Here is a 20,099-nt window from a genome sequence, read left to right as displayed (position 1 = left end):
CTTCTAATTTAATGTCTGCAGAAATAAGCCAACACATCTGTACACATCTGCTGCAATGAATGAATTCAAGAAATAGTTACTCCCAATACTTAACAACAGCCTTCTACAAATAGTATTTTATTTCTGAGCTATATAACACCCTGGAAGGTTTTCTTCTCTATCATAGCTGAACTGATGACTTTCCTTTTGGATGCGATTTGGTCCCACAATTTTGGGGATGAAATCGTAATCCTAGAGTTTCATTAACTCTGAACAATTCTGACATACTTCCAATTTCAATTATTGAAGTGCGGCTCACTGTCCTCATAATTCAAGTAGAATATGATGAAAGGCCGCCCTCTTGTGGTGCCTTGTAAGGAAACGAGCTATTAGGCAAAGCAAGGTTGCCTGAAACGGAACAGGTAAAAGTGGAATCTGTTAGGGAAGACAGGATCAGAGCATGCAATAATAAATTATGGCCCCGGGCGCCTGGCTGGCTCGTGGAGCATGCAACTCTTGATCTCAGAGTTGTGAGTTCCAGCCCCATGTTGGGTGGAGAGCATTCCTTAAAAATAAAATCTAAAAACAAATGGCCAGATGCCTTTAAGACTTGGGAGCTCTCCCAACAGGGCTGCTTCATATTGAATGTTAAAGGAACAACCTATTAAGATCCTCGCAGGGAATCTACAGGACATTTAGAGATCCAGATAAGAGTGTTATAGAAATCAAGAAAAACGTAGAATTCAGTAAACAAATGCTGAGGGGCAGCGGTATTTATTGTGATTTGCCCGATGTATTCCGATTTACCCAGTCAGTGGGCTAGGTACTCGGCTAGGCACTGAGACCACAGCAATGAACAAAACCAAGTACTTCGTGCTAGAAGAAAGAGCAGGGTAAGACAGAGACGGAATGTGCGTAGTTTTGTTTTATATAGGGTGATCAAGAAAGATCTGTCCGATAAGGCTACGTTTGAGCAAAGACCTGATAAAGTGAGAGTGAGATGTAGATGCGTGAGAGAAGGCACTCTGGGCAGCGGTGATGGCAGAGGGCAAATATCCAAGGCAGGAACATGCAGTGTGAGGAAGAGAGAGGACATTCGTGTGACTAAAGCAGAGAAAGGAAGAGGGGGCTAGGTCACATAGCCGGGGTCAGATCACACAGAGCCTTACAAGCGCTGTAAAAAAAATAAAGATGGGGAGTGGCTGGAGAGTTTTGGGCAGAAGTATAATATGACTCACGTTTAATTCTGGCTGGTAGGTGAGGAATCAAGTATAAGACAATGATGGAAGCACGACTTACGCTTGTGGGGAAAGTGTGACAATCTAGTTAATAAATGCTTTGAGCAACAGAGGTGTCAAGAAGTGGATGTTTTTATAAGGTTGAATATATTTCAAAGGTTGGCGTAACAGTATTTGGTAAAGGATTGGATCTGGGTCAAATAAAATAACTCGAAGGTATTTTGGCTTAAGCAGCTGGAAGAATGGAGACTCTCATTTGCTAAGATGATCAAGAATCAGGAAAGCATATTGGGGGCAGAAGTTGGGGTCGGGAAGGGTGAAATCAAAATCTGACTTCAGACATTTTATGTTTGAGATGGATGTCTATTAAGGGTAATAGGAACCTGGACTTAGGGGAGAAGTTATGACTAGAGGCATACATATGGAAATCTTCAACATAGAGATAGTATATGATGCAATGTCATGGATGAGATTACCTAGGAAATAAACTGCGAAAGAGAAGAGATCTGATGATTGACCTCTACGGCTCTCCGGTGTTAGGTCAAGAAGATGAGAATAAAAAAAAGTGCCCAGCAGAGCAGGAGAGCTGAGCGTGGGGTCCTGAAAGCTAAGAGAAGAGAGTGTTTCAAAGAGGGAGTGATCGAGTATGTCAAATAGTACTCATAAGCCAAGTAGGATAGGTCTGAGAATTGACCTTCGCATAAAGTCATGTGGAGGCCCCTGGTAATTTTGACAAGAGATATTTCGGGGGAGTGGTTTCATGAAAGCCTGATTGGAATGGGTTCAATAAAGAATGGAAGGAGAGGAAGTGGAAACTTTGTGTACAGACTTGTGTGGTCAAAGAAAGTTATTTGATTTTTTTAAGAGATAAGGGACATTACAGCAAATTTATATGCCAGTAGGAATGACTCAGAGAGAAAAGGTTTTGATACTGGAGAAAGAAGACAATTACAGGAACATGTCTTTGAAAAAAACAAAGCACAAAAGGATATGGGATCTAGTGCACAAGGGACAGAATAGCTAAGTAGTGTCAGGACTAGTAATACTAAAACAAGGTAACACTTATTAGGCACTTACTGCGTGCCAGGAACTAAGTAATTTTACATGGATTAATTTACTTAGTTCTTTTTTTTTAAAGTTTTTTTTTTTTATTTGACAGAGAGATAGAGAGAGAGCACAAGTAGGCAGACAGGCAGATGGAGAGGGAGAAGCAGGCTCTCCACTGAGCAGGGAGCCAGGCGTGGGGCTCGATCCCAAGACCCCAGGATCATGACCCGAGCCGAAGGCAGCCGCTTAACCGACTGAGCCACCCAGGCGCCCCTTTACTTAGTTCTTGCAATAACCCTAAGAGGAGGGTTTTATTTTTATTTCTACTTTGTAAGTAAGGAGACGGAGGAATGCAGAGGTTAAACAGCACGTGCAGGAGCCAAGAACTCCACTGAGGTGGGCAAACTCAAGAGCCTATGCTTTTAAATACTACACTGTATTGCCTCAGCAGAAGCAGGGACAGCGGCACCATGGAAGAGGGCACAAGAGCAGCAATGAATAACTCTTCTTGACAGCAAGACCATTAAGTGTTGCTGTTGAGAAACTGTAGCTACTTTTATACTTCTGGAGTCCTTGTTGTGTCCCGAGCAGGCATAAATGATGCTCCAATTCTCTTACAGGCCCGATTCCATGGCTGCTGAGAATGTTTGCTCCTTACAACAGGACAGAGGAGTACTCTGACCAGCCTGGAGTAAAGCCGGACAACCACCTCCCTTGTTCTGGACACTGTAACTTCAATTATGTAACCCAGGATTGCATCAGCTTTCCTGGCAGCCACGTATAGCCTCAACTTCAGATCAGTCTTTTGCCCACACAGGCTGTTTTTTGGACCCATGTATTTTTAAATTTTTTTTACCCTTTTATTATTTTTAAAAAATTTTTTTAAATTAAAATTTTAGGTCGTTAACATACAGTGCAGTATTGGTTTCTGGAGTAGAATTCAGTGATTCCTAACTTACAACACCCAGTGCCCATCATAACAAGTGCCCTCCTTAATACCCATCACCCATCTAACCCATCCGCCACCCTTTTTGATATTTATACTTACGGAATTTCATTTCATTATCACTCCTTTCCAGTGCTGCTGGAAGTCATTTAAGGCCAAAAGACAACTTTTAAACACATTTAGAACAATGGCAGCATTGCTGAAATATATACAGCCTCCTAAAACAACTCGTGTGTGTATACGTTTGGGTATGCTGAGAATTCAGTCACTTTCATAGAGTCAACAGACACAGACTATATGTGATAAGGTATAAGCATACTGTTCCAAGCACTGCTTCTGAAGTTTCAGTTATTTATATATCAAATTCATGATATCTATGTATCATCTATATTTGTTTTTAATATCACTTATATTTCCCCAGAGTCTAGTAGGTGGACATAGATTTTTTTCTAATGCACATAGACATATATATGTTTACTCATGTCTCATTTTGAATACTGCTAGTGATATGTTATATAGACACCACATATTGGTAAACACTAATTTATGTATGTATGAAGAACAACAAAAAGAGATTATTGCCTCTGGATGTTTGACTGAAGGCTGGGGAGATTTGGTTTTTATCAAAATCACCTCTGTGCTACATGATTTGCTACCACACTGAGTCACTTTGTATGCTGCCCGGGAAGACTACTAGGCACAAAGTAAATGCTCAAAAATAGATCTGTATTTTCGTACCTTTTCCAAATGATTTTATAATTTCAGCCACATACTCACGTTGCTCAAAACTGACATTCATGGATATGGATTCATTCACAAAGTTTGAGGAAAAAAGACAGTTACCCACTGCAAAATGAAAACTTTCAATGTTTTATTTTTGACTGCAGCTGTTTACAGAAATATAGTTGCGAGTATACAAATGTTCCAATAGAAGCAAAATATCTTTTTAATATTTAACAAGTTATCACAGATAGCTAAAAACATAGATGCAAATGAAATTCCCCCACAGAACAAACTGAAAATATCTGGTGTCAGTGCTCTGAAATCCCAACTATGAAAGCCATATACACAAAAATGTAATCCTTATATCATTGCAGGACAATGGAAGAAGGCAGTTCAGTGGTTGACCAGTGTGCTCAAGCAAAATAAAATAAAATTAAAAAATTTAAATGGCAGAATGATAACTAAAGCACTTGTTAATGAAATATTTGCAGTATGTTAATTAAAAGACTAGGTAAAAGAAGTGAATAAAACTCAGTAAAAGTTGACCCAAAAAAGTAGCCACTACTTGGAGCTTATCAATTAGAAGGGAACAAGGTGAGCAGATACATTCATTAGCTCAAAAGAAATTAGCTCAATGTCACTGGAATCAGTCTGTAGTTACTAAAGTCATAAACACTTCAGTGCAGGACAGTTCTTTATTGGATGCATTAGTCTGATTCCAAAGCCACTCTCAAACATCTGAGATGGTGTGTGTGTATGTGTGTGTGTTGTCCTGAGGTTCATCAGCTAAAAGAAGAAGCAACCCCTATAAACTATTTCAAACCAAATTCCTTCTGGGGAAAGAAAGAGAGCAAGGATGATATGGTTAAACACGGGTCTTTTAAAAGAGATATTACAAGTTGGAGTCAAATAGAATTGTGGTAGAATGCTTTGGATACAGGAATATATTATGCAATAAAGTGGGGAAGAGGGGAAAGGGAACATAAAGGAGGAATGTACCTGGAGCATCTCCCCACGGTTTGCCCATGTATTCCCAGCACCAAGGTTTGGAGAGTAAGCCACTTACATTTCCACTGCTAGGATTAAGCAAAGACAGCAGTGGTGATTTTTATAAAGTGAGTATACAATTATTTTTATTTTGAATGTGCATTTTTCTTCCATGAGTTAATTAATTGGGTGATTTGTAAACAGTGGAAGGAAGATTACAGCAATTATGGAGGTACTGAATTACACACGGAGATTAAAGTGAATGGATAAATCTACTTATCTTGTTAGTTTATATTCACCATGAGGCATACAATTGAGAAGGGAGAAGTGCCCAGATTATATAATGCACTGCTTGTCCAATATCTATTTTAGTAAATAATGCTTGTCTGAAGCATAAGTTCCAAGAATAGCTAACTGTATCAGTTCTCATACAAACCAAGCTACTTTTAAATAAGTTTCATCTATTTAAAAAAGAAATTAAATAAGGTGCTTTGTGGACCTGGCCAGCCATCTTGTTTAACATCTCAGATACAAATATGAATACAAGGAATGATGTTCTGAGGGTTGGTCTAGCCAGACCAAAATTGTGGTCTGCTGGTAAAGTAAGAGGCAATGAAAAGAAAGCTTGTAATATCACTGCCCATAATGTACCCATTTCATGGATAAACAGGAGACTTTAGCACCCGTCAATTGTTTTAGCTACTTAAATATCATAACAATTAAAAGAAATATAGAAGATTGCACCTATATATTTAAATCAGTCATTTAATGTAAACTTTTTAGTACATGGTAGTAAAATGCCAAACTAAGTTAACTGAATTATCAGTAACTAAACTGTTTATGTATATAAAACATACTATATTTCTATAGGCAGTACTGAGAATAAATTATCATTGCCAATAAATGATTATGGATAACCAGGTTAAGCTGAATTTACATAAAGAACAATATACATAACTGTTTGTATGACTGGGGGGGGGGGAACATTTCTAGATCTTACTGTATAACACTTACCCCAGTGGTTTTCAAATGAGCATACATCAGAATCACCTGAACGGCTTGTTAAAACACAGATTGCTAGGCCCCATGCCGGAGTTTCTGATTCAGTATGTCTATGATAGGGCCCAAAATCTGCATTTCTAACTAGTTCCCAAGTGATACTGACGTTGGCTGGTGGGCTTTGAAAACCACTGGTTTATACTGTTTATGTAGAAAATTATATACTACAAGGTTCTTATAAACATGACACAAAATATACTGGAAGAGAGCTGGTTTTAATTAAGTCTCAAACATATAGATTAGCAAGCTGAACATTTAATATTTCTAAAATGATTTGCTGAAGTGTAATAATTTCCTCATATAGTCAATTACATTTCAAAGTCTTAAGTCCTACTATACAGTCATTTTAGAAAATATTCATGTAACACTTACACCCAGCTGGCTATCCAAAGTAAAAAGGGACATAAATAGTTAAATGTATTCATTAAGAAGGAATCATCACCACAGAGCATTCTTGACTTCTTTGGAATGATTAAAGTGCATAATATCATGAGGGTATTAAGAATACTGCATAAAGCTTTGCAGTCTTCAGAGCCTCTAAGTCAAAGAAATACTCACACGGGGAAAGCAGCTCTATCCCCAAGCTACTGCTATCCTGCTCTCTCGATAGACACCACCACTGCAGTAAGGAGCTACAAAAGAGGCAAAATTAACAAAAACCAGAGGGACACTCAATCCAACTGTATCCTGTTGAAAGGAATCATTATCTTCGTTCTAGCGGGATTCCAAAATAACTTCTTTATTTCCTTTGACACTATTTTTCGTAAAGATTACAAAGGTTCTGACAGGTAAGAGGTGCACTACAATGAATTACATGGCCTTGTCTAGTTAGAAAAGTTGACATTACCAGCTTTTACCTGAACTATGTGGTTTTCATCCATCTAATAAGTAAGATCAGAGAAGATGCTTTAAATACTTCCTTCCTGAAATTTAACTACAAACATTTGTGTACATGGAGTCTCACAGATAACAAAATTTTCATTAGCATTCAGATAAGACCTATCATTAGTTGGTCAAGATGAAGACAAATTTAGATCATTTATATAAAGCTGAAACAGTATAATTCTATAATCTATTACTTATCATCCCTCAAAGGAACAATTCTAGCAATGTATCTTCTCTGTTACTCTTACGCCAAAGGGAGAAATTTATGAAGTTGTTTTCTACTGTGATCGAAAAATGGAGAAAAGAATGGCTAAATGAAAAAACTAAAGTTGGGGCCTAGTGAAATCACTTGTGTATTTGTTTTTGGCAATAGTGAAAAATGAAATTACAAGAAAGGGGCACTATCATGGTAAAAAGGCACTTTTCCATAAGTATTTGATCTTGATATAAAATATTAATTTAAAAAAATTTCCTGAAAGTGGAGTAAAAATAGAATTTTATTAATGAATGAGGCTAGAATGGCATGAAAACAAATGGGGATTAAAGAAGTAAGTAGAGCACTGGGACAATTCACAAGTGACACTAAGTTACTCTGATATTTACTGCATTATGAACATTATGTCCATGATTTAGGTCTAGTGACACAAATAAGCAGAGGAGAAAACCTCTTTTTAATATGAGATTCTACTAACCTCACTTACTAAGGCATGTACTCTGAGTTATTTTTCTAATAACGCTGCTGAACTATACGTCTCTGTCTTCACTGAGTCCCTCCTTATAACCAAAGGTGTACAGATATAACATGGCTGGCTGCACTGGGTAGGGATGAAGCCTGTGGTCATGAAGCAGCATAAAGCTAACAGGCCTCATATAATTTTCAATTAATTAGAAAAAAAATTAACTAGGAAACAGGTATTAGAACAGAAATTTTCATGAGAACAATGAAAAATTCTCAAATTACTCCTTGTGAGTATAAGTCATGTTTATTTTGAGACTTTGATTATTATCGCATTTAATTCTGATCTTTAATTACTGATCTGTCTAAACAGATTTCACTTTTCCAAAACAAGTGTCCAAAACAGTTTAAATGGTCAAAAGGAATTATCTTAGTTCTAGAGGGACTCAGATACAATTTCTTTCTCATTTCCTTTGACATGATTTTTCCTAGGCAGATTAACTGAAGTTGTGATGGACAAGAAATGCACTATAATGAAATTTCCAACTATAGCATATACAATATTACCAAAAAAGAAAAGAAAGGAAGGAAGGGAGACCCTTCGTTAATTCTGCTTTTATACTGAACAAAGCCCTTTGAAAACCTGTTCTAGAGAGACTGGCAAAACAGACTTGTACTGACTAAGTAACAGCACAATACAAAGGTAACCTGATAAAGCTCAGAAGCCAATACGACTTCTAGTTATCTTCTCCCATGTTGGTGTGGATATATAATGGAATGACAATAATGAATAACACACACACACACACACACACACACACACACACACACACACAGATAAGCTCCAAGCATTAAGGTGAGTTGCTAAAAGCAAGAGCAATTGAATGTAACAATATAAAGGAATAAAAAAGGTTCATAGTTTATTTAGGTCCTTCTGCCATAAATAAATTTAATTGTTGCTTCCAAGGCCTTCGCTGGCTCATGGAGTCTCTCCCATATGTAGTTATAAGTTGTAACAGTAATCTGGAAATTGTATTATTAGCACAAGTATCAACCACTGACTACTGAGCTAACTCTTCATAAGAAGACAAATGCTTTTTGCAACCAAATATTCAGAATGCTGTACTTAACATTGACCTTTAGGTGTAAGGAACATTAAACAATGTTAAAAAAAATTCATCATTATTGAATAAGAATATGGTAGCATAGCACAGCCCTTGTATAAATAACCACAAAATTTATGAAAACAAAAATTGGGTTTTCTGCCTCCATCCAATCAAGCCACCATACAGTTCAGGTGTATGTTCTGTTCTAAACTTAGATACTATAAAACAGAAAATTGGTCCCTGGTGACTTGGCATTGGCAATCAGCATTTTATAATGATAAGCCTCTTGCTAAATGACAGAACAGAAGTCAGCACACAAGCCAGTCTTCTTGCCACCACTTCATCCACAGAGCAGTATTAACAAACATTCTAATTGGAACTCGGTGAACAAATAGACTTCCTGAGTCTCCTGTGTAATCTCTTAGGAAAAAAGTCAGAAAACTCAGAAATAAACTTACAGTATTTTATTTCTACTTCTTATTTTTATACCTGCTGGGTAAGCCACCTCTTTATACCTCTGCAGTTAGAGTTTTACATTTTAAAACTGAAGCACTGGATTGTGTGGCTGGTCCTTCTTATAACCTGAACTATATTGGGTAATTTTTCCTGATGGGGTGGGGAGAGATGATATAGTGAGGAAAATGCTTTTGGTTCAGAGAATTTATAAAGTAGCTCTGGATATTACAAGATGGGGAAAATGTTATTAAAATTACAAACATGGGATATTTTTTTAGTGTCATAAATAAAAGGCATAGAATACAGAAAGCCAATTAATAATAACAATAACAACAATAAAATATTAAATATATAGTGAGCAAGGACTGAATGGCTCATTCTTGTGAAACACCATTTGACACAACTGCCTAGATGGGTCTCCTTACTCTAACATTTTGCTGAGTGAAAGATCCAGCAAACACACAGTAAGCTGCCTTTAGCCCACTAAAAACATCAAGGAACTGCCCGATGGAATGGCCACAGATGAACAGGTCATTTGTTTCAAAAGATACTTAAATACTCAATAAAGACATAACAAACCCCCCCTCACTGTTATCAGACGCCACGTTGTGGTAGAACATCAGACAAACTCACAAATTTACCACAAAAATGTGTGGCAAAAAAAGAATAGTTTATATATATGTATATATATAAATTTCTATATTTATGCCAATGTACTCACTCAGTACAAATAGCAAAATAGTATACCATTTCCTAAATACAAAATATAGCTTTCCAAAAAAATGAAACACACATTAGATATAAACCATCCAAAACTTGAACGATTGAAAACTGTATTCAAAAGTAAATGACCCAGAGTAGGTCTCTTTCTGAAAAGTTCCCTTCATATCGGCAAGAAGCCTGTACTACTGAAAACGTAATTCAATGCCTCTCAATCAGAGAGAGAAAGAAAGAAAGGGTTGGGGGTGGAGGAACGAATATATAAGAACAGAGAGAAAAAACAAATTAGAAGAAGAGCACGTTCAAAGAACCAAGGAAGACCACAAAAAGGGGGAAAAAATCTGGCTATATAAACAAAACCAACACCACAATTCTACAAAGTTCAACTAAATGTATAGGATAGAAAAAAATTAAAAACAAACAAACAAACAGAAAAGTAGCCTTCAACAATCATTTAACAGGCTATTTTCTTGTACACTTAAAAAAAAACAAATGAAAGGGACATGAATACCAAAACATCTTATCTACATATAGAAGCCACACACAATTTGGCCTTAAACTGTATTAACAGCTTTCTACATGCCAAAAGGAAAATCAGACATAAGCATGTGTCCAGACAACAGGTTGTAGTGAGAAGCAGGCATCCCATGGGTGGCAAGAACACCCAGAACTGTATAACTAATGCTACAACTGCAAATTCTGGAGTGTGTAATTTTGCTCTATAGATGTAACACAAGTTAATTCATTTTAAGTCAATGATATGACCCTGTAAAGCCTAAGGCTTGTGGGAACCATCAGATAAGTGACCACTTCAAACTGTAAAGCACTGAGGTGACAAGTGAATTACACTCACTGCAGTTCAGGGAGAAGTGATGTTTCAAGAAATTTTAGTTTGCCTTTTTTTTTTTTTTAAATTAAAATGTACACTGTTTCCTATTAGAGGGAAATTTGAAGACTTCAGAACAGCACCGTTCATGGAAACAAATGAATGCATTGTTTCTTGTGTCTCAGGAATCCGCTCCCTCAATCCTGAGGGTAGCCCCCCTGCCTGTGCGCAGGACTTGCCGGGCTACCCCAGACCGAAGCGGCCTTTTCCTTTAAGTTGCTACAGGGTCACAGAGCTAGCAGTATATTACTAATTGTCTAAATAAAGTGAAGGAGAGGGGGAGAAGGATATAAATGAATACAAAAAGGAAACATCGGTCCACGACTGGGGTAAGAAGAAAGCAGACTCAAATTGCTGTGTCAGTTTTAAACTGCCATAGGAGGCTATCAGAACATAATTTACCACATACTATCCCCTTCATTTTTTGATAGAGCAAGATAATTATTCTTCTATGCACAGTTATGGCTAAACCCCTTAAGAGAGAAACAGAGAATTAACAACTCTCTGAAAAATAAAATCAATAGCATTTCAATTCTTCCTACTTTGTGTGTTGTCTGCCTTTGTGATAAATAAAGAGGTCTCTGACATGTGCAGAGCTCTTAATACAGCTTACTTGTCAGAATGTTACCCCTTCAGTTTCTCCATAAAAACTGAAAAAAAGATTCCTTCACTTTGGCCAACAGCTGTGCTTTTTATATTGAAAAATCACAGCCTTAAGTTTTAGTTGCTATTTGAACTTTCCTTTTTCAAAAGCCATTACTTGACTAAAACAATGCAGGAAAGAAAATATGAATAAAGAACAAAAGTAAACATGACATTATGAATTACCTTCTAATAGCAATAATAACTGAGCAGTCCAGCTTTTGGATTTAAACTGTACTTTTAAAGAAATAGCGCCTAGGAAAATAGCAACAATTAATTCTGTCAGCTGGAAACTCAAAAGGATTCTCAGTCATCACTGTTATTAGGAATATAAAATATGAAGATGTTAACAATGGTGGCTAATCACTGCAATAGGCAGCACAGATGTGCTCTTTTGCAGTAAGAGTAAAATCTATCCATTTACTCAATCACAGTTTTTCATACTTTGCTTTGTTTTTAAAGTAACAGTTCAAAAATCCTCATGGAATCACATAATCTCAGGACATCTTGGAATCAGAATTTTCTTCATGGAATTTCTAAAAAAGAAGGAGAAGTTGAATATAACTCACTAGGGAGTGAAAGCATTCAGAAATTTCCCGTTACCCTGAATGACCCCAAAGTATATTACAGTATTATAAATGATACTTCCACAGACTTTTCTGACTCAGTATTTATTTCTTGAGGAAGGGAGAAATGAGATATAATTATATCCAATACATAGTACATTCATTGGATGTTCTGTCGTTCCACGGCAAAGAAACTTAGAGCCAGAAGGATTGCCTAGTACTAACAATACAAGTTACCATTCAGAGTAATTTATGCAGATCGAAAAAGTATCATCTTGTGAGAAAGCCATATTTCAAAAGAGTAGGGTCTAAAAGATGTTATTACTTAAACACAAATCTGGTTAAGAATAATACAATTTATCGATGCTTTTCAATAAAAAAAGAAGCCAAAATGCAATACTTACTCATCCAGTTAAAAGGTGCCAGTCAAGTTGTTCCCTTGGTTTTGCAAAGAAACAAGCAAATCAATCTTTTCAATGTTCTGGTTGGCATTTATAGAGGATGCTAGTGAAGAATTCTCTGGCATTTGCTGAGAAAGAAGTGTTGTCACAGGCGGCTGGCCCTCATTCTGGGGTTGGCCTGGCTGACTTATGGCCATCAACTGATCTGGCAATGTAGCTGGTCCAGAAGTTAAAAGCTGACTACAGTCTGCAGAGACATTTAAAATAGAGAAGCTACCTGATTAGTTACTTTCTGTTAAGATTCATAAGAAGATATTTATTAGTTGCTGGGGGAAATTCATTATTGTGCTTATTCAAAAGAGAACTAGAACGGAGGCACCTGACAGCCCCCAAAAAGGTTTTCACCAAACGGTACTGAAATTCATCCCAGGTCTCTTCTAAGTGGTATACAGATACAACTTTGCTTCGTTAATCGTAAGTCCTACACATTTTCCTTGGAATATAAATATTAAAGATGAGTTTCTACTTCCTTGGAAACTACTTGCTTTAATTGGCAGAGATATTTTCTGTCATTCTTACTTCATTTTCCTTTCAAGTTTATAGATTAAAATGGCAAACACATTCATTTATATTCATGACCACATTTAGTCCTCCCAATATCCTTTTCGATTAAGTACATAATATTACCACCATTTAAAGAGGTGGAAACTGAAGCTTTTGCAGGTCACGTAACTTGTCCACCATCTCACGGAATATAAATGGTATAGCTGGGACTTGAACTCAGTTCCAAGTATAATCTGTGCTCTTAAGACCCCTGTGTTTTGGGGCGCCTGGGTGGCTCAGCTGGTTAAGCAACTGCCTTGGGCTCAGGTCATGATCCCAGGGTCCTGGGATCGAGCCCCGCATCGGGCTCCCTGCTCTTCGGGGAGCCTGCTTCTCCCTCTGCCCGCAGCTCCCCCTGCTTGTCTTCCCTCTCTCGCTGTGTCTCTCTCTGTCAAGTAAATAAATAAAATCTTAAAAAAAAAAAAAAAAAGACCCCTGTGTTTTGCTTCCTTTTAATAAAAATAGTAATAATGTGACCACTTCAACCAATAACATTTAAGAAATAAGAAATTAGAAAGAGTTTCTTACTATTCTGAATGCCAAACAAGAACATTCCGGAAGTCTGTTGAGATGAGCCAGGAGAATTCTGTAGTTGGTTCATTGTGCCTCCGGTGGTGTTGTGAAATAAAGTTGCCTGCGCCTGAGGTGAAGATGCGGCTCCCTGGATTCCGGGCATGTTGTTCTGAGGGGAATAAAGAGGAGACTGCTGCATGTCTTGTTGGTTCATACTGGTCTGCAAAGCAGACATGGATGCTGGAGAGAGGAACAGTGTTACTTGCTGCTCTTGAGAACTGGGTGACCCTTGGACCAACTGAATCTGAGGAGAGCTATGGAACAAGGAGGTTTGTGGCGACTCAGACTGGGCAGGGCCTGGGTTCTGAAGAGAGGAAACCGTAGGCTGGTTCTGAAATTGCATGGGCTGCTGCTCTTGATTCATCGGGGCCATGTTATTTTGTTGGTGAAAGATGGCCTGGTTCTGCTGCTCCTGATTAGCCATTGGATTCTGACCCGGGCTGAACATCATGTTTGGTGGTGGCTGCTTCTGGGAGGCCATCGTGGCCATGGTATTCTGGCTACTGAACAAAATGCTCTGCTGCTGCTGCTGCTGCTGCTGCTGCTGCTGCTCCTGGGACGGGGAGTTACTCTGCAGGGCGACTATTGAGCGCGGAGCCTGGAAGATCGTTCCTTGTTGGTTCTGAGGCATTGGATTAGGAGGCAGGGAGCCCAGCGACACTTGAGGCTGGAACATACCTTGCTGGGAGGGCTGCGCCTGTTCCTGGGAGAGCATAGGGGTCTGGATGTGTGATATTGGAGCCTGCTGCTGGAAAGCAGCCTGCTGCTCAGTGTTAGATGTTGACTGCAGCGGAGAAATTGAGTTCTGAGCGGCAAAAAATGAAATCTGTTCTTCTTGGGCAACTGTGTTACTCTGAAGATTATTCATTGGACTCTGGGACAGAAATAGGTTGGCTGACTGCTGGTCTTGAGGAACAGAAGAGCCCTGGAGCACAGCCATGGTACTCTGGGAGTGAAACATTGGAGGCTGCATTTGTTCAGAGGACGTCGTAGAAGTCTGACTGTGGACGATGGGACTTGGGCTGTGGAAGATAGAACCTTGAGCGTCCTGGGAAAGGTTCTGAGCATCAGCGATAGGATTCGGAGGGTGAAAAAGTGGAGCCTGTGAATGAGAAGACTGCTGCAGAAAGTTCCCAGACTGGAGTGACATCATCTCATTACCTTGCTGGAATAAACCGTTACCTTGTTGCTGAGTACCATTACTCTGCACGCTCATCATACTTTTCGTAGATGAAAAAAGGTTAACTTGAGCTTGACTGTCCCCACTATGTTGCATTTGGACCATGGTCTGAAAGACACTGTTCTGAATCTGCTTTGCTTGTGCTCCAGTTTCTTCTCCATCTCCTGAACTCGATGTCTGAAACATGGTCGTGCCAGGGGTTGCAACCTGTTGTGTGGTGGTTGTAGTAGTTTCGTTTCCAGAAACCGCAGGTGGAGAAGAAAACAATTCACACTGCATTTGCATGTCCTCATTGGTAGATAACGCACTCATCATGTGCGAAGTCTGCTGGTAAACTGGAGATTGCTGAAGGTTCCCGTTTGCTGACGCAGGTGAAGGGAATAACTCGGACTGGATCTGGGCAGCCGCCTGGCAGATACTCTGCTGCATCTCCATCACCATCGCAGCTGATGATTCCATCACTTGCTGCTGTTGCTGTTGCTGCTGTTGACCGGATAATGTGTTCTCAGGCGGTGGGTGAACACTTTCGGCTCTTCCGGCTATTAAATTATCTGGTCTAGTATGGACTGCTGGCTCTGTTGAGGAAAACATTCCAGGGCTTACGCTATTTTGAATTTGACTGACTTGTTGAAAAATGTCTGCACTAAGCTGTTCTTGAACATTCTCATTACCATCTGGAGCAGAAAATAAAACTGAAGATAACTGCTGTTGTGCCTCTAAAACCTGCTGGACCAAGTCAACATTTCCACTGCTGCCACTAGCAGTGCTGCCTGTAAAACTCCCGGCTTGCAAATGCTGAATCGTGTTCTGTAGCTGACTCACGCTATTCGGTGATGGGAAAATATTGGACGACATCTGCTGCTGTAAAGTCTGCGCTTGTTCTTGTAGTGGTGACTGCTGCTGTTGCTGGGATGATTCAGTCAGGTGTGACAAGCTAACCACTGTCCCATCTGACTGCAGGACGTCTCGAGACTGAGTCTCTCTGGTCTGAAACTGGGGAGCCTGCTGTAGCAGTGCCTCACTGCTGGGCAGCTGACTAGAAGCAGAAACGGCTGGAAAGGTACCAGGCTGCGAAATGTCCTGTGTCTGGATGGTTGTCAGGGTCTCTGGGTTGTATGTCTTGGGCTGAATCTGCTGCTGCTTTTCATTTTCAGAAGGTAAGTGGGAAGAGGATGATGATGAAAAAGACCCACTTCCTGCCATGTTAGAGATATTTTCTAACGTTTGTTGAGTTGATCCAACTGTCTTTGCAGTCTAAAAAATAAAAATCCCCAAATGATATGTCTATGTAAACATTAAATTAACTCATATGGTACTTCAAAAATTATTATTCTAAAAACATATGTATATGCAGGACCGGTTTTCCACTCTACATTATTTTTTCGGGAAACGGGTTAAGACTAGGATTCTCAGTGATACCATGATATCGGTCATTAGGATATCTTTTTAATAAATGTTATAAGCAAAGAGAGCCAAACAAAAAACTTCAATAATCAGTTATTGATGTGCTTAGGACAGGAAGAACACATTAATTCTATAGTTCATCAAGTAATAGTAAACTTAAAAATACCTCCATCTTGTGGATCACTGGTAACATTTTGGAGGGAAAAGAATAAGTAAAAAAGGGAAAGGGAGTTATAGAAAAAGACTGGGGGAAAAAAGGAAATAAAAATGTCTCCAATTCTGAAAATACTAAACCTGTACTTTCATTAATATCCCACATCCCACAGGTCTAGCTAACATTAATTCTTCCCTTATCAAGGTATATTGGAAGTCACTTTGCAGGCTATTTTATTAGCATTTTAAATCACTCTGAAAAGCAAAACTCATTAACTGCATCTACAGAGAAACACATGTGAAAGAAACAGGAAAAGTAAAAAGCACAAACACGGGGAAAAGAAATCAAACTAGCAATTTTTATAACTGAGATGAAGGTGTGGGGCACTAATCAATGTAACTCACCTTAAAAATAGGGGAAGATCTTTTTTCTGCTGTTACTTCCATTGGAGTAACATCTTCACTCTTAATCATACTGCTTGATATGAGTGGAGTGATCAGAGCATTAGGAAGAATATTTACCTTATCTAAGTTACAACCAGTAGTTTTCATTGCTGTATACACACATACACACACACACAAAAAGAAAGAAAAGTTTAAAATCACTAACATCATCAACTATTTCATTCTACAATATGCTGACTCTTAGTCATGATTTAAATGTCTATTTTTTCATGCTATGCTGGCAGCATGAGATATAAAACTGGAGTTATCAAAATGTGTCCTCCCTTTTTTTGAAGTAGCAGTGGCTTGAGGACTTCTGATAGGAGCCTGAGACTGGGTTAAATAACAACAAGGTTACGCAGTTCAATTATCAAGCTATATCCCTCAGGGCCCTTTCAAGGTACCATGAATTACACTAATCAACACGACCACAATATATTATAGGATACAGCTTAGAAATATCCAGGTTAAAGCTACTCAATTACAACTCTCCCCTTAGCATATGGTTGCCTGGCTGCATAAAGTTAAAACATTTTAAGGGCTATAGGATTGTTTGAACATTTCTCTCCTCAACAAAACTCAAGTGTCTCATTAGAATATGCCACCAAGGCGCCAGATAGACTTTGCTTTTCTAACTTAATGTCTTAGAAAACTTGTATATGCTAAGTTGACACATGAGCACATTTCTCTTTCATTTTTTTTTAAAGATTTTATTAATTTATTTGAGAGAGAGAAAGCACACACGAAAGAGAGAGAGAAAGAGAGAGAGAGAGCATGAGCAGGGGGAGGGGGAGGGAGGGGCAGTGGGACAGGGAGAAGCAGACTCCTCACTGAGCAGGGAGCCCGATGTGGGGCTGGATCCCAGAACCCTGGGATCACGACCTGAGTCAAAGGCAGATGATTAACCTCCTGAGCCACCCAGGTACCCCAGCACATTTCTCTTTTATTTTTATTTATTATTATTATTATTGTTATTTAAAGATTTTATTTATTTATTTGAGGGAGAGAGAATGAGAGAGAGAGAGAGAGCACGTGAGAGGGGGGAGGGTCAGAGGGAGAAGCAGACTCCCTCCTGAGCAGGGAGCCCGATGTGGGACTCGATCCTGGGACTCCAGGATCATGACCTGAGCCGAAGGCAGTAGCTTAACCAACTGAGCCACCCAGGTGGCCCCTACTACTGCTTTTCAACACCATACTGGAAGTCCTAACTAATGCAATAAGATGAGAAAAGGAAATAAAAAGGAACAGATTGGGAAGAGAGAAATAAAACTGTGTTTGTTCACAGAAGACATGATTATTTATGCAGAAAATCAGAAAGAATCAATAAAAAACCTCCGGGAACTACATGATTAATAGCAAAGCTGCAGGGGCCCCTGGATGGCTCAGTCGTTAAGCGTCTGCCTTCGGCTCAGGTCATGATCCCAGGGTCCTGGGATCGAGCCCCGCATCGGGCTCCCTGCTCAGCGGGAGGCCTGCTTCTCCCTCTCCCACTCCCCCTGCTTGTGTTCCCTCTCTCGCTGTCTCTCTCTCTGTCAAATAAACAAAATCTTTATTTAAAAAAATGGCATATGGTACATTAACAGGATAGCTACCTTTGTAATAATTTGATTTAAAAATATTTGAAATTTACTGGTCTTACTTCAACTTGTCTCACAGCTAACTGGCGAAAAACAACTGTGGGAATTGATTATCTTGAGGGAGGGGAAAGTGCTCATTTAACTTTTGATATTCTATACTTTATTACTTCGAAAAATGGATCATTTCCTCTTGAGTTCTCAGACCTATTTTCACCCAGATTTAATGCAACTCACAATCCAATTTTGACTGAGACAAAACTTCAGATCATGCACAAGGCAGGCATTTAAAAGTATTTTAGACCCATCTCACATGACAATTTGAAAGACCATTGCTAGTGTCCTATTTTGATCCTGTGACACAGGACAGACGGACCTGCTGCTTCTGGTTTATGTGAAGCCTGTATTTGGGCCCTCTTTGGTTTTACTGTTAGTACATCGGGCCCACTGCTACTTGGCAGGTGTGAGGCATGGGGTAGGTTGACCATATCAAGTTCTGTTGTTGCTATTATACATGTGGTGGGGGATGAGTTAGCCCCCAAATTTTGCTAGTGGATCAGCTGCTGTCACTAGGTATAAGTCATCCCACCAAGACTCTGCTAGTCTTTGCCTTTCCTAGTCTTTGCGAGCAGGCTATTCATGCTCATTTATTGACTTATTCTTTCTCTCTGTGCCTGTTGCCAGTTCTGAGTCACAGACTTCTCTGGTGCCCAATTCAGGTAGATAAAAGAAAACCCAAGAAACTCACTTGGTGTCAATCTTCAAGTTCTAAGGTCCCTAGCCAGTCCACTTTATTCTCTCTGTATTTCAAAGTGCTTTTATGATTATTCAATTATTTCCAAGGTAATTTGGTAGATTTAGACTGGAGGGACAGGGAAAAGTAAGTCTATACTATTATGTCCCAGAACCCACAACTATATCTTTAATGGACCTGTAAACAATATTAAATGGCTTGAGAGAGGTCATCCTATCTTTCCTTCCTACATTCTCATTATATATTTATGATCCTTTACAAAGTTTCAGGCACTGTTTCAGGTTCCAGTGATGATTAAGATGGATAAAGTCCTACTGCCCAGAAATTACATTTTAGTGAAGGAGGGGAAAAAAAAAATCAAACATGTGAAGTCTGTGTATTATGTAAGGGCTAGGGGAGAACTTTTAAGCCAATTCAGAAAATCCACAAGGTAAATAAGATAGACATATTTAACCATCCAAATATCAATTTGAATTTGTGAAAAATGGTATTGACCATTTATGCCAAACAACTTTTAAACAGTGTTCAGTTCTACCCATGCCAAATAATCTTTGAAACTTAGAACAATCTTTACTACAAGTTTGTTAACAGCAAGCAGCATTTAGGTCAAGTACAAACATGCTTGTTTAAAATATCGATTAAGGGCGCCTGGGTGGCTCAGTTGGTTAAGCTACTGCCTTCGGCTCAGGTCATGATCCCGGAGTCCCGGGATCAAGTCCCACATCGGGCTCCCTGCTCAGCGAGGAGCCTGCTTCTCCCTCTGACCCTCCCCCCTCTCATGTACTCTCTCGCTCTCATTCTTGCTCTCTCAAATAAATAAATAAATAAATAAATAAATAAATAAATAAATAAAATATCGATTAAGATTTATAGGGGAAGAAATGATAGAGTAGAAAAACCAGAGGTGTGGGAGAAATCTAAGTTGCAAGCTCTGTCAGTTAAGAGCTGTGTCACCTTGAGCAAATCACTTAACTTCTCTAAGCCTTGGTTTATTCACCTGTAAAATGAGATTGAGATATGGTTCCTTCACGCTCCTAAACCTTTCCACATAGCTAAAACCAGTTAGAGAAAAGTATATGCTCTCAACTATTACATAC

General features: G+C 39.0%; 1 protein-coding gene across 10 annotated transcripts in view; it reads right to left on the bottom strand.

The window, feature by feature from the left end:
- Positions 1-4,064: 4,064 nt before the first annotated feature.
- NFAT5 (nuclear factor of activated T cells 5) overlaps positions 4,065-20,099 on the bottom strand; it is a 182,887-nt gene continuing 166,852 nt past the window's right edge. For all 10 annotated transcript variants that reach the window (XM_032424469.1, XM_032424473.1, XM_032424472.1 and 7 more), the window contains 4 exons: positions 16,636-16,784; positions 13,449-15,927; positions 12,321-12,564; positions 4,065-11,886 (listed from right to left, as the gene is read on the bottom strand). In XM_032424469.1, the coding sequence (XP_032280360.1) occupies positions 12,329-12,564; positions 13,449-15,927; positions 16,636-16,784 (2,864 nt within the window). In that variant the 3' untranslated portion in view covers positions 4,065-11,886; positions 12,321-12,328. The remainder of the gene's footprint in view (positions 11,887-12,320; positions 12,565-13,448; positions 15,928-16,635; positions 16,785-20,099) is intronic.

This window comes from Phoca vitulina, unplaced genomic scaffold (assembly GCF_004348235.1).
Source record: "Phoca vitulina isolate PV1807 unplaced genomic scaffold, GSC_HSeal_1.0 scaffold30, whole genome shotgun sequence".
Lineage (NCBI taxonomy): Eukaryota > Metazoa > Chordata > Mammalia > Carnivora > Phocidae > Phoca > Phoca vitulina.
Note: the sequence above shows the minus strand (reverse complement) of the source record. Positions and strands in the feature narration are given on the sequence as shown.